The sequence below is a fragment of the Theropithecus gelada genome, chromosome 14 (assembly GCF_003255815.1).
Source record: "Theropithecus gelada isolate Dixy chromosome 14, Tgel_1.0, whole genome shotgun sequence".
Lineage (NCBI taxonomy): Eukaryota > Metazoa > Chordata > Mammalia > Primates > Cercopithecidae > Theropithecus > Theropithecus gelada.
This window is the reverse complement of record NC_037682.1, coordinates 101,818,744-101,831,191: the sequence shown is the minus strand read 5'-3', so window position 1 is coordinate 101,831,191 and position 12,448 is coordinate 101,818,744. Positions and strand designations below refer to the sequence as shown.

General features: G+C 41.5%; 1 protein-coding gene across 4 annotated transcripts in view; it reads left to right on the top strand.

The window, feature by feature from the left end:
- RDX (radixin) overlaps positions 1 to 12,448 on the top strand; it is a 117,389-nt gene that overhangs the window by 90,003 nt on the left and 14,938 nt on the right. For 3 of the 4 annotated variants that reach the window (XM_025356186.1, XM_025356183.1, XM_025356185.1), the window contains 2 exons: positions 4,165 to 4,262; positions 7,683 to 8,289. In XM_025356186.1, coding sequence (XP_025211971.1) covers positions 4,165 to 4,231 — 67 coding nt within the window. In that variant the 3' untranslated portion in view covers positions 4,232 to 4,262; positions 7,683 to 8,289. Of the gene's footprint in view, positions 1 to 4,164; positions 4,263 to 7,682; positions 8,290 to 12,448 lie in introns of those variants that run through there. The other variant, XM_025356184.1, reaches the window with a different exon arrangement.

Genomic DNA, 12,448 nt, shown 5'->3' with positions numbered 1-12,448 from the left:
TTTTTCTAAGAGTTTTTTCTTTTTAAATAAAAAAGGTTTTAAATGTGTTAAATGCAATTTCTGAGTATATTGAGGTAATCGTGTGTGTGTACTTTAATTTTTTAATTTTTAAAACTTTTTTTGTAGATTTTGCTACTAAAAATTTTATTTTAAAAATTCAGTTTTAATTTTTGTGGGCACATAAGTGTATATATTTATGGGGGACATGAGATATTTTGATACAAGCATGCAATGCGTAATCATCACATCATGGGAAATGGGGTACTCATCCCCTCAAGCTTTTCTCCTTTGTGTTACAAATAATCTAATTATACCCTTTTAGTTATTTTTAAATGTAAAATTAAATTATTATTGATTATAGTTACCTTGTTGTGCTATCGAATACTAGGTCTTATTCATTCTTTCTAATTTTTTTTTGTACCCATTAACCATTCTACCTCCCAACCTCCTGCTTCCCCACTACCCTTCTTACCCTCTGGTAATCATCCTTTTACTCTCTGTCTCCATGAGTTTAATTATTTTGATTTTTAGATCCCACAAATCAATGAGAACATACAATTTTTGTCTTTCTGTGCCTGACTTAACATTAGCGATCTCCGGTTCCATCCATGTTGTTGCAAATGACAGGATCTCATTATTTTTTTGTGGCTGAATGAGTACTCCATTGTGTATAAGTACCACCATTTTCTTCATCCATTCATTTGTTGATGGACACTTACGTTGCTTCCAAATCTTGGCTATTGTGAGTAGTGTTGCAGTTACTATGGGAATGCAGGTATGTTTTTGATATAATGATTTTCTTTTTGGGGGTCACATACACAATAGTGGGGTTGCTGGATCATATGGTAGCTCCATTTTTAGTTTTTGGAGGAGACTCCAAACTGTTCTCTATAGTGGTTGTACTAATTTACATTCCCACCAACAGTGTACAAAGGTTCCCTTTTGTCCACATCCTCACCAGCATTTGTTATTACCTGTCTTGGTAGGATAAAAGCCACCTTAACTGGGGTGAGATGATCATCTCATTGCAGTTTTGGTTTGCATTTCTCTGATGCTCAATGATGTTGAGCACCTTTTCATATGTTTGCTGCCATTTGTGTGTGTTTACTTTTTTACAAAATTGTTGTCTGAGTGCAGCAGCTCATGCCTGTGATCCCAGGAGGATTGCTTGAGCCCAGGAGGTCAAGACCAGCCTGGGCAACATGGTGAGACCTCATCTCCACACCCCCCTCCATGAAAAAAAAAAAAGGAAAAGAAAGAAAGAAAAAAATTAGCCAGGTGCAGTGAAGCACACCTGTGGTCCCAGCTTCTCAAGAGGCTAAGGTGGGAGGATTGCTTGTGCCTTGGAGATTGAGACTTCAGTAAACCATGATCATGTCACTGCAATCCAGTTTGGAGGAGACAGCAAGACCCTGTCAAAAAAAAAAAAAAATTGTTAATATACTAAACTGACAGATTCTTTGTTTTTGAGATGAAGTCTTGCTCTGTCACCTGGGCTGGAGTGCAAGTGGCATGATCTTGGCTCATTGCAGCCTCTGTCTTTGGGGTTCAAGCGATTCCTGTCTCAGCCTCCGGAATAGCTGGGACTACAGGTGCAAGCCACCACGCCCGGGTAATTTTTGTATTTTTAGTAGAGATGGAGTTTCCCCATGTTGGCCAGGCTGGTCTCAAACTCCTGACCTCAGGTGATCCACCCCCCACCTCGGCCTGCCAAAGTGCTGGGATTACAGGTGTGAGTCATGGCCTGTACTAGGTAAATAGATTCTTTAAAATGTTAAACTAGGCCGGGCGCAGTGGCTCATGCCTGTAATCCCAGAAATTTGGGAGGGCAAGGCGGGCAGATCACCTTAAGTCAGGAGTTTGAGAGCAGCCTGGACAACATGTGGAAACCCTAACTCTACTGAAAATACAAAAAAAAAAAAAAAAAAAGAAAAAAAAAATTAGCTGGGTGTGGTGGCATGTGGCTGTAATCTCAGCTACCTGGGAAGTTGAGACAGGAATCGCTTGAACCCTGGAGGCAGAGGTTGCAGTGAGCCAACAAGGCGCCATTGCATTCCAGCATGGGTGATAGAGTGAGACATCTTATTCAACTAGGTTTGCATTCCTTGTTATATATTCTAACCCATAATTTAATATATATTCTTAATATAACTTGATATATATTCTAACCCATGGCTTACCGCTTCACAACTCCTGAGCCTCCTGTGTTGTGAATATTCAGTCCATGTGATTTTTATGTATCACCCTCACTTCCCTTCAGTTGTTGCCGCCTTCAACTAAAATACTGTCATCTAATCTCCTGGCGCCACCTGGTGGCAAATCTTGGACATTTCTGACGTCTCTTCACCTTTCTTTCCCTATTAGGGAAACTCGTACATGCAGTTTTCTCCTTCAGTTCTATTCCTTCTCTTGTGCCTTTCATCTATTAACTTTACTCCCAAATCCTCCTTTCTCATGCTCTCCTAAATTTTCTCATTATGTTCATGAAAAGTAATTCTCTTCCTTTGCTCTCTCTGCCCCTTTATGAGTCTAAATCTACATGAATAGTACTACTAGTTAATCACAGTGAGAATACTACTACTAGTGACAATGGCAAAACTACAGCTATACATTTTGAAAGGACTTTTTTTGTTGTTGTTTTGTTTGTTTGTTTTTGAGATGGGAGTTTCACTCTTGTTGCCCAGGCTGGAGTGCAATGGTGCGATCTCGGCTTACTGCAACCTCCATCTCCCAGGTTCAAGTGATTCTCCTACCTCAGCCTCTCGAGTAGCTGTGATAACAGGCATGCACCACCATGCCCGGTAATTTTTGTATTTTTAGTAGAGATGGGGTTTCGCCATGTTGGTTAGGCTGGTCTCGAACTCCCAACCTCAGGTGATCTGCCCGCCTCGGCCTCCCAAAGTGCTGGAATTACAGACGTGAGCCACCACGTCTGGCCTGAAATGACATTTCATACAATAAAGTGCCAGCCAGACTAACCTTCAAAGTCCTTGAAAACAGTTAAAATTCCCTTTAAAATGTTCTTAAATTTCAGGTACTATTGAACCATCTAATTATTTCTGCCCAGGTTAACATCAAGCTCACCTATTAAAGAAGAATTATAAAACTGTTAATAAATGTCATTGTTTCTATGTTCCTTAATTACAACCTTTGATAAATTTGGAGTTTCTACTTATTTTACTGCAAAGACTCAGTTTTTCATTATAAGTTACATTGCCTAGAAACAGAATTGCTGTTCATGACGTGGTTTCCATGGGAAACAGCCCACCACAGCTGCCCTTTTGGTACATAACTCATTTGTAAGATAGAGATTGCTAGTAACTGCATTTCTAATTGTTTTACTCACAAGGTTAGAAAATACTGTAACCAGAATTCTTCCCAGTCAGGGAAATGACTCATGGATAAGCTTGGCCAGTTTAGCAGTTTCTTCGTTAAGTTAATTCTGACTTTGTTTTATCTCTAAGGGATATATCGGAGAATGGCAGGTAAGTCAGCTGAGGAAGACAGACCAGAGAGAGTAGGGCTGAAATTGACCTCTTTAATTCCTGCAGTGCCAACGTGTCTGCAGAGGAGGTAGTTTTCATGGTTTGTCTTAACCTATCCAGTCTTTTAGTAGGCAGGTACTGAGTATTTGCTTATTCAAAAACATAGCAACTATTGATTTCAGAGTAGGCACTACAAAGTATTTTGGACCCATTACTCTGGTTGCTGCCTGAAAATAACAATGTCTAGATTAATCAAAAGAGAACTTCAAATAAAATATAAAATCTGGTAGAACGCATAACTGAATGACATGAAGTTCTGATGTTTATGGCTTTAAGACAAGACCTATTATTGTAAATAATAGGTCTTATTATTGAAAGAAACTAGTTAGCTTGTGTAGAGTTGCTGCACTATTTGAAGTCTAGCATCTATTTAAAAGGAAGGTTTAAAGTTATTCTTATTTCCACATTCTAATCGTGGAGTTTCAAAGGTGGACTGGAAAATAAAAAAGAAGTTAAAGATTAGGCAGACAGTTTGACAATAACAGCCCTTACATAATCCAGGCTGACAAGGGCACCCTGATATTACAGTGTGCTGAGCAAGTAGTCAACCTGCCCATTCAGTTTCCTACTGTGTTTTTTTGCTAAATGCTTTCTAACCTCTTAATGTCTCTTTTGAAAGGTGGGGACCCAAACTGTATGCATTGTTCCAGATGCGCTCTTGCCAAAGCAGCATAAAGCAAATGTAACCCTTAGGAAGAAGGCTCCCTCCCTCACTAGGTAAGTACAACCGGCAGCCGTGGCCAGGGCCAGCCCACTTGCCCACTAGACCTACCATACCTTCCACTGCCAGGATGCTGGTGGGACCTCATAAAACTGAACCTGCTAATCCACAGGACCTGTGGGTTTCAAGTCAAAGGAACTGATCAAGAGCAATCTCTGTCTTTACAGCCTCTGATTCCATCCCCTCCAAGTTCTTTCTCAATAGTTTGCATCTATTGGGCTCTTTGCCAATCAAGAACATCATCCTCCAATTTAATAATTTTGAGGTCAGCTAGAATTTATTAAAATGATGTTTTACCTGTAATCTTGGGAGCAGATTGGACCTGCTACTTTAGAGCATTCTCTTACCTTTAGAAAGAGCCCTCTCGAGCATTAAGAATGAAAGTATTATAGTGCAGGTTCTCATATGACACTTGTGTTCTGCTGGGAGGTTTTTCTTATGTTTTAGAAAAACATATTCAGGCCTGGCACGGTTGCTCATGCCTAGAATCCCAGCACTTTAAGAGGTGTAGGCAGGTGGATCACCTGAGGTTAGGAGTTCGAGACCAGCCTGGCCAACATGGTGAAACCACATCTCTACTAAAAATACAAAAAAAATTAGCCAGGTGTGATGGTGCATGCCTGTAGTTCCAGCTACTTTGGAGACTGAGGCAGGAGAATTGCTTGAATCCGGGAGGCACAGGTTGCAGTGAGCCGAGATGGTGCCACTGCACTCCATCCTGGATGATAGAGTGATTCAAAAAAAAAAAGAAAAAAGACATATTGAGATTTACTTTAAAATGAAGTTCCGTACATACACATTGAGTAGAACAGTGGTCCCCAACCTTTTTGCACCAAGGACTGGTTTCATGGAAGACAAATTTTCCATGGGCTGGGAATGGGGTTGGGAGGTGGAGGGGATGGTTTTGGGGTAAAACTCCTTCACCTCAAATCATCAGGCATTAGATTCCCATAAGGAGCGTGCAACATGGAACCCTCGCATGCGCAGTTCACAATAGGGGTCGCTCCTTTGAGAATCTGATGCCGCTGCTGATCTGACAAGAGGTGCAGCTCAGGCCGTGATGCTTGTTCACCGCTCAGCTTCTGCTGTGCCACCCGGTTCCTAACAGGCCACACCAGTACTGGCCTTCGGCCCAGGGGTTGGGGATTTCTGGAGTAGAAGAAGTAAAGAATTGGTTCATAAGCTAGGTTAATGTAGTACTATGTACTGACCTCGATTTGGTAATATTTTAAAATCATTTTTTCAATATGATTACCATAACAGGTTGTTTTTAAATTCCTTTTTTTTTTTTTTTTGGCAGAGACTATTTGACTCATCCCATTTCTGAATAAAACCACAGCAATGTTGTTTATGTTGTAAATCTTGAGTTCCCCCAACTTGCTGGTTAAGCCTCCCAAAGTTCTCTAAACCGCCTTCTAGCTAAATGTCAGTATATTTGAGATAATACTTAAAAATGTAGAACCAATGTTCTTTATAGAAATACGATGTTTTTAGACTTATTTATGTGGCAAAAAATGGTCACATGTGTTATTTAAGGTGGAGAACTTTTAGAAGCAATTTGCTCCTTTGGCCTTGAATTGGGCCTGCTCTGAAATGAGTCTAAGGTCATGCAAGATTCTCTCTGATATGTCATGACATTACCAAAACACTTTCATTGTTTCAAAGTCCACTTGAAACGCTATGACACATCCATCATCACTTGCTCTCACTCACTTCGAAAGGGGTCTAGCTGAGAATCCAGCTGGTCTCATTTCTGATCTTTGAGCTGAAATCCTGGGTTAAAGCACATTCTTAATGTGCCATAGATTGCTGCAAACAATACTCTTCTTAGCTATTTATCTTTAGCCATTTCTTCCAGTGCAGAAATTCATTGATGTAACTCTTGCCATTTTGTTTGTCGATTAGTAAAACTCCCCAAAGTAAAATCTACCTGATCTTCTATAATTTTTCCTCCTTGATTTTCATCTGTTAATGTTCTTTTTAAAGCAAATCCTTTGAGTGAGTTTGACTCTAAGCTATTGTCGTCAGAAGCAGGAAAAGAAAGCTTCTGCATGAAAAGTCAAGATCTAATGACAGAAAGAGATTTTGAATTATCTAGCCATGAATTTATGAAGGGATCTGCAGAGCTGGTGATTGCCACATCCTCCAGCTTGAGGTATCACATAGCTGGCAGCCTTGGAAGAACTGCTGGGCCCCTCCAGAGTTGATTACAAAGTTATTGACCCAAGAGAAAGAACAGAGACTCTGAGTGATGTTCTGGTCCTTCCCCCACTGCCCCCAGGGCTTCTCCACAGCACTGTCATCCTATCTTCCTCGTGACTAGGGGCCTGTAGGATTATGGTGACATTAAGGAATTAAAGGTGACATCTAAAGCCATGGACAGGCCAGGCGCTATGGCTCCTGCCTATAATCCCAGCACTTTTAGAGACTGAGGCAGGTGAGTTGCATGAACTCAGCAGTTTGAGACCAGCCAGGGCAACATGGTAAAACCTTGGCTCTACAAAAAATACAAAACATTATCTGGGCATAGGGGCGCATGCCTGTGGTCCCAGCTACTCGTGAGGCTGAGGTGGGAGAATTGCTTAAGCCCCGGAGGTCGAGGCTGCAGTGAGCCAAGATCATACACCTGCACTCAAGCCTGGGTGACAGCGCGACCCTGTCTCAAAAATAAAATAAAGCCATGAACAAGATAGAACTGACTGGTTTCCTCATGGATAGAATCCCTATAGCCTTGGGACCAGACTGTACCCAAATTGCTAATCAACTCCAAAGCCTGGCACAGTGTGGTGTATTTAGACTCATGGGCTTTTTGCTCTCAACCTTCAGACCTTTCTGTCAGGCTCTGGGCTGATTTTAGCTGAGGAGACCAGATTAGACCCAGTCTGCAGGTCCTCCCTCTTGGATCCCTGAGGTGGGAAGGGGCCTGAGGTGTGTCAGATGGAGCTGGTATAAATAAGATGAACTCATTCCCTAAGCACACACGCCCCGTGGCTGCTCAACAATTTCTCTTGGGATTCACGTCACTAAGGTGTATGTGACTGTGACGTGAAAGAGTGAGTGTTTATACCATGATCTTACATCCACATCATAATTCTGGATCAGAACATTGCAAAATCTATATGTTAGACTCCTTTTGCGGCCAAAAGTAATTCTAGCCAGGCTGAGGTCAGAGTGTAGAGTTTGTGGACGCACCTTTATTTTGGTACAATCTGTACATCATTGCATTTCCTCAGCGGCATTCCATTCCCCTTCATCACTCAACCATCAACTAACCGTGACTAAATGTTAACTTACAAAATGTGGAAAGACATTCAGGGTCATGCCTTTTCAACTGAATGCTGATAATACGAGTATTCGAGTTGAGTGTTCTTCTTTCTTGCCTGACTTTCCTATTCACTTTCTGTGTCTTCATGCAGGCCTCTGGCTACTGACATACGGGCAGCTTTAGGATAAGGACATACCTGGTGTTCTGAATGTGTGTATCCCCCAAAGTCTGCAATCTCAGCTGGAACTGGATGGACCAGTATTCCCTCACCCAGGGCCCTGGCTCATGTTTCTCTCCTCTTCTCAGTTTACTGTTGGATTTCCCTTTCTTGCTATTCTCTTTCTCTCCAAACCCCTCTCAATTGCCTTTCCTAAAGACAGACCTTAGCAAGATGGCCCGGGACTTGGGACTTCGCACGGCACCCTGCAGTCCCAAGCCACCATCTACTGCACCCCATCTTCAAGACTCTATCCCCCAAACAGATGCTGGAAGGCATCAGCTTCTAAGAACCCACTTTTTTCTGCATGACTAACTTGTATGGAAGAATCTATGGAGAGGATTTCCAAGAATTTCCCACTTTTTCAAAAAATGTATGTGACTTATATTTGGCTTCAATCCAAGAGCAAACTCAGTGGTGAACAGCTCCATTTCTGTGCACATGTTGGTGGAATCTACAGAAATCGATGCAACATTTCTTTCCTGTCTGGGCTGTTTGTATAATTGTATATAAATGTAGCAATAAATATATTCTACCATCAGCCTGAGCCTTACTGCACACTTGATTCTGCATCCTGGTGGTAGGCGGTGAATATCGCTTGCCTGCCCCACTTCAGGTTCCCATCTTCTCTGATTTCACAGTTACTTCAGACCTGGCCAGTGTTTGGAGAAAGAGCGTTGAGGAGAGTTCAGTGGCAGAGCTGGGATGTGAAGCAGCATTATTAATTCATAAGATGGCACTAGTCCTAGCACTTTGAGGTGTTTTGAATGTCCAAGGAGTGAAGCTTAGAGGACTGGGTGACAGTTTGTGACACGAGTCAGCAGCATTAACAGTCACTCTGGCCGGACGCAGTGGCTCACGCCTGTAATCCCAGCACTTTGGGAGGCTGAGGTGGGCGGGTCACGCGGTCAAGAGAGCGAGACCATCCTGGCCAACATGGTGAAACCCTGTCTCTACTAAAAATATAAAAATTAGCTGGGCATGGTGGTGCGTGCCTATAGTCCCAGCTACTTGGGAGGCTGAGGCAGGAGAATCGCTTGAACCCAGGAGGTGGAGGTTGCAGTGAGCTGAAATGACACCACTACGCCCCAGTCTGGGCGACAAAGCGAGACTCTGTCTCAAAAAACAAAACAAAAAGCAAAAGTCACTCTTACAGCCTTCAAGAGCATGTTGTGCTGTGATTATTTGACTGGTACTTGCTGGGCACAAAGGTACCCCTTAAAGATTTTCAGAAAAACCCCACAAAATGTACCAACATGACATAGAATTTTCCATCTGTCACTGATGTTTTTCAAGGGTATTAAGTCTAGTTATTTTAGAGACAGCCTCCTCCTACAGGGGACACATAAACAAAATAACCTTTCACTAGGCAGATACAATATTGTTTGTCTAATATCAAGGCATATTTATTCCCAAAGTGGTCTCTTGTAATTTTCTTGTGAAATCTTTGGTTATCAGGCACTTTTATAACTTAAGGGATAACCACATAGTTGTGGTTTCTTATCAAATTATGGTTTCTCAGGCCTCTCCTTGATTATAAGTGGAAGTTGGCATAAAATCTTTCAGTCATAAGACCTGGGAATGCAATGAAACGAAAAGTTGTAATATCCAGCTGGGTGCAGTGACTCACCCCTATAATCCCAGCACTTTGGGAGGCTGAGGTGGGCAGATCAGTCGAGGTCAGGAGTTCCAGACCAGCCTGGCCAACATGACAAAACCCCGTCTCTACTAAAAATACATAAATTAGCTGGGCATGGTGGTGGGTGCCTGTCGTCCCAGCTACTCGGGAGCCCGAGGCAGGAGAATCGCTTGAACGCGGGAGGCAGAGGTTACTGTGTGTCAGGAGTGCGCCACTGCACTCCAGCCTATTGTTATCCCATGGCAGGGGCAAACAGCACTTGCGAGATTACTTTTTGTGTAATAAAAAATATAGTCTGGAAGAGAGTTGAGGAAAATCATCTGTCAAGCTCTTTAAAACATTGAACAAGTAACTCTGAACAATTGTGCCACGTCTGTTCTTATTCTCACCTTTTAATGGATACATTAGAGAACCTGAGCCTTCAGGTCAAAAGATAAAGAGGGCACAGTGTGGGCCGCTGCCTTCAACAGCTAATTCCTGTGCAATGCACTGGGCAAAAACCTTTTCTACACATGGCTTTTTCTAGCCAGGACTGGTGATACGAAGGGACATTATTAGAAAATACATGGGACAAATTACCAATTGCTTCAGTTTATAGTGCGGTAAGAGAGAATCCCAATTAGAGATAATGCTGTGTAATCAAAAGTTTAGTTTATGAGGCTGTGAGGGATTGAGAGTTTTCAGCCGGTGGGGGTTAAAACCTGGGCATTTGCTGCAGCTCGGCCACGAATTCGTAGTTGGAACTTGGACAAGTCACTCCAACTCTCAGGGCCTCCGATTCTTCTGCTGTAAAAATGAAGTGTTCGTACTCAATGATTTCTAAGGTTCTTTTTGCTCTTAGAGTCTCTTCTTTGGAAAAGGGAAAGGAGTAGCATAATTTTCATGTTAAAGGGATGGGTCATTAGATGGTAAAAATGTGCAGTCGAGAGGAGAAAAGAGTTTATTTGGTTTTATAGTTTCAACATTTATTTTAGATTTAGGGTGTACATGTGTAGGTTTGTTACATGAATTTATTGCATGATGCTGAGGCTTGGAGTATAAATGATCCTGTCACCAGGGTAGTGAGCATAGTACCGAATAGGTAGTTTTTCAGCCCCTGCCCCTGACCCTCTCTCCCATCTCTAGTAGTCCCTAGAGTCTATTATTCCCATCTTAATGTCCATGTGTACTCAGTGTTTAGCTCCTACTTACAAGTGAAAACATATGATATTTGGTTTTCTGTTTGTATGTTAATTTGCTGAGGTTAATGGCCTCTAGCTGCATTCATGTTGCTGTAAAGGACATGATCTCTTTATGGCTGCATAGTATTCCGTGGTGCATATGTACCACATTTTCTTTATCCAGTCCACTGTTGATGGGCACCTAGGTTGATTCTATATCTTTGCTATTGCGAGTACTGCTGTGGTGAATATATAAGTGCATGTGTCTTTTTGGTAGAGTGATTTCTTTTCCTTTGAATACATACCCAGTGATGGGATTACTGGGTCAAATCGTAGTTCTGTTTTAAGTTCTTCGAGCAATCTCCAAACTGCTTTCCACAGCGACTGAACTAATTTACCTTCCCACCAACAGTGTATAAGCATTCCCTTTCTCCACACCTAATGAGCATCTGTTGATTTTTTTTTTTTTTTTGACTTTTCAATACCTAACCACTCAGACTAGTGTGAGGTGGTATCTCATTGTGGTTTTGATTTGCGTTTCTCTGATGATTAGCGATGTGGAACATTTTTTCATGTTTGTCATTGCTTATATGTCTTCTTTTGAGAAGTGTCTGTTCATGTCCTCTGCCTACTTTTCAATGGAGTTATTTGTTCTTTGCTTCTTGAATGATTTAAAATTTTCAGAGACTCTGGATATTAAACCTTTGTCAGATGCATAGTTTGAGAATATTTTCTCCCATTCTGCAGATTGTCTACTTACTCTGTTGATAGTTTCTCTTGCTGTGCAGAAGCTCTTCAGTTAAATTAGGTTCCACTTGTTAATTTTTGCTTTTGCTGCAATTGCTTTTGAGGACTTAGCCATAAATTCTTTGCTAGGGCCAATGAAGAGAAGAGCCATAAATTCTTTGCTAGGGCCAAGGTTGCAATTGCTTTTATGGACTTAGCCATAAATTCTTTGCTAGGGCCAGGTTTTCTTCTAGAATTTTTATAATTTGAGGTCTTACATTTAAATCTTTAATCCAGCTTGAGTTACTTTTTGTATATGGTGAAAAGTAGTGGTCTAGTTTCATTCTTTTGCATGTGGATAGTCAGTTATCCCAACACCATTTATTAAATAGGGAGTCCTTTCCCCACCACTTATTTTTGTCAACTTTGTCAAAGATCAGATGGTTGTAGATGTGTAGCTTTATTTCTGAGTTCTCTACTGTGTTCCATTTGTCTGTGTGTCTGTTTCTATACTAATATCATGCTGTTTTGGTTATGGCAGCCTTGCAGTATAGTTTGAAGTTGGGTTATGTGATGCCTCTGGTTTTGTTCTTTTTGCTTTGGATTGCTTTGGCTATTTGAGCTCTTTCTTGGTTCAATATGAATTTTAGAATAGCTTCTTCTAATTCTGTGAAAAATGACCTTGTTAGTTTGATAGGGATAGAATTGAATCTGTAAATGGCTTTGGGCAGTAGGGCCATTTTAATAATACTGATTCTTCCTATCCATGAGCATGGAATGTTTTTCCCTTTGTTTGAATCATCTACAATTTATTTTAGGTTTTTTTTTTTTTTTTTTTTTTGGAGACAGAGTCTCCTCTGTCACCCAGGCTGGAGTGCAGTGGCATAATCTTGGCTCACTACAACCTCCATCTCCCAGGTTCGAGTGATTCTCCTGCCTTAGCCTCCTGAGTAGCTGGGACTACAGGCACACAGCACCACACCTGGCTAATTTTTGTAATTTTAGTAGAGATGGGGTTTTGCCATGTTGGCCAGGCTGGTCTTGAACTCATGATCTCAGGTGATTTACCTGCCTTGGCCTCCCAAAGTGCTAGGATTACAGGCATGAGCCACCTGAACAGGCAAAAGCTTTTTTTTGCATCTGTTAAGATAATAATATGGTTTTTGTTTTTAATT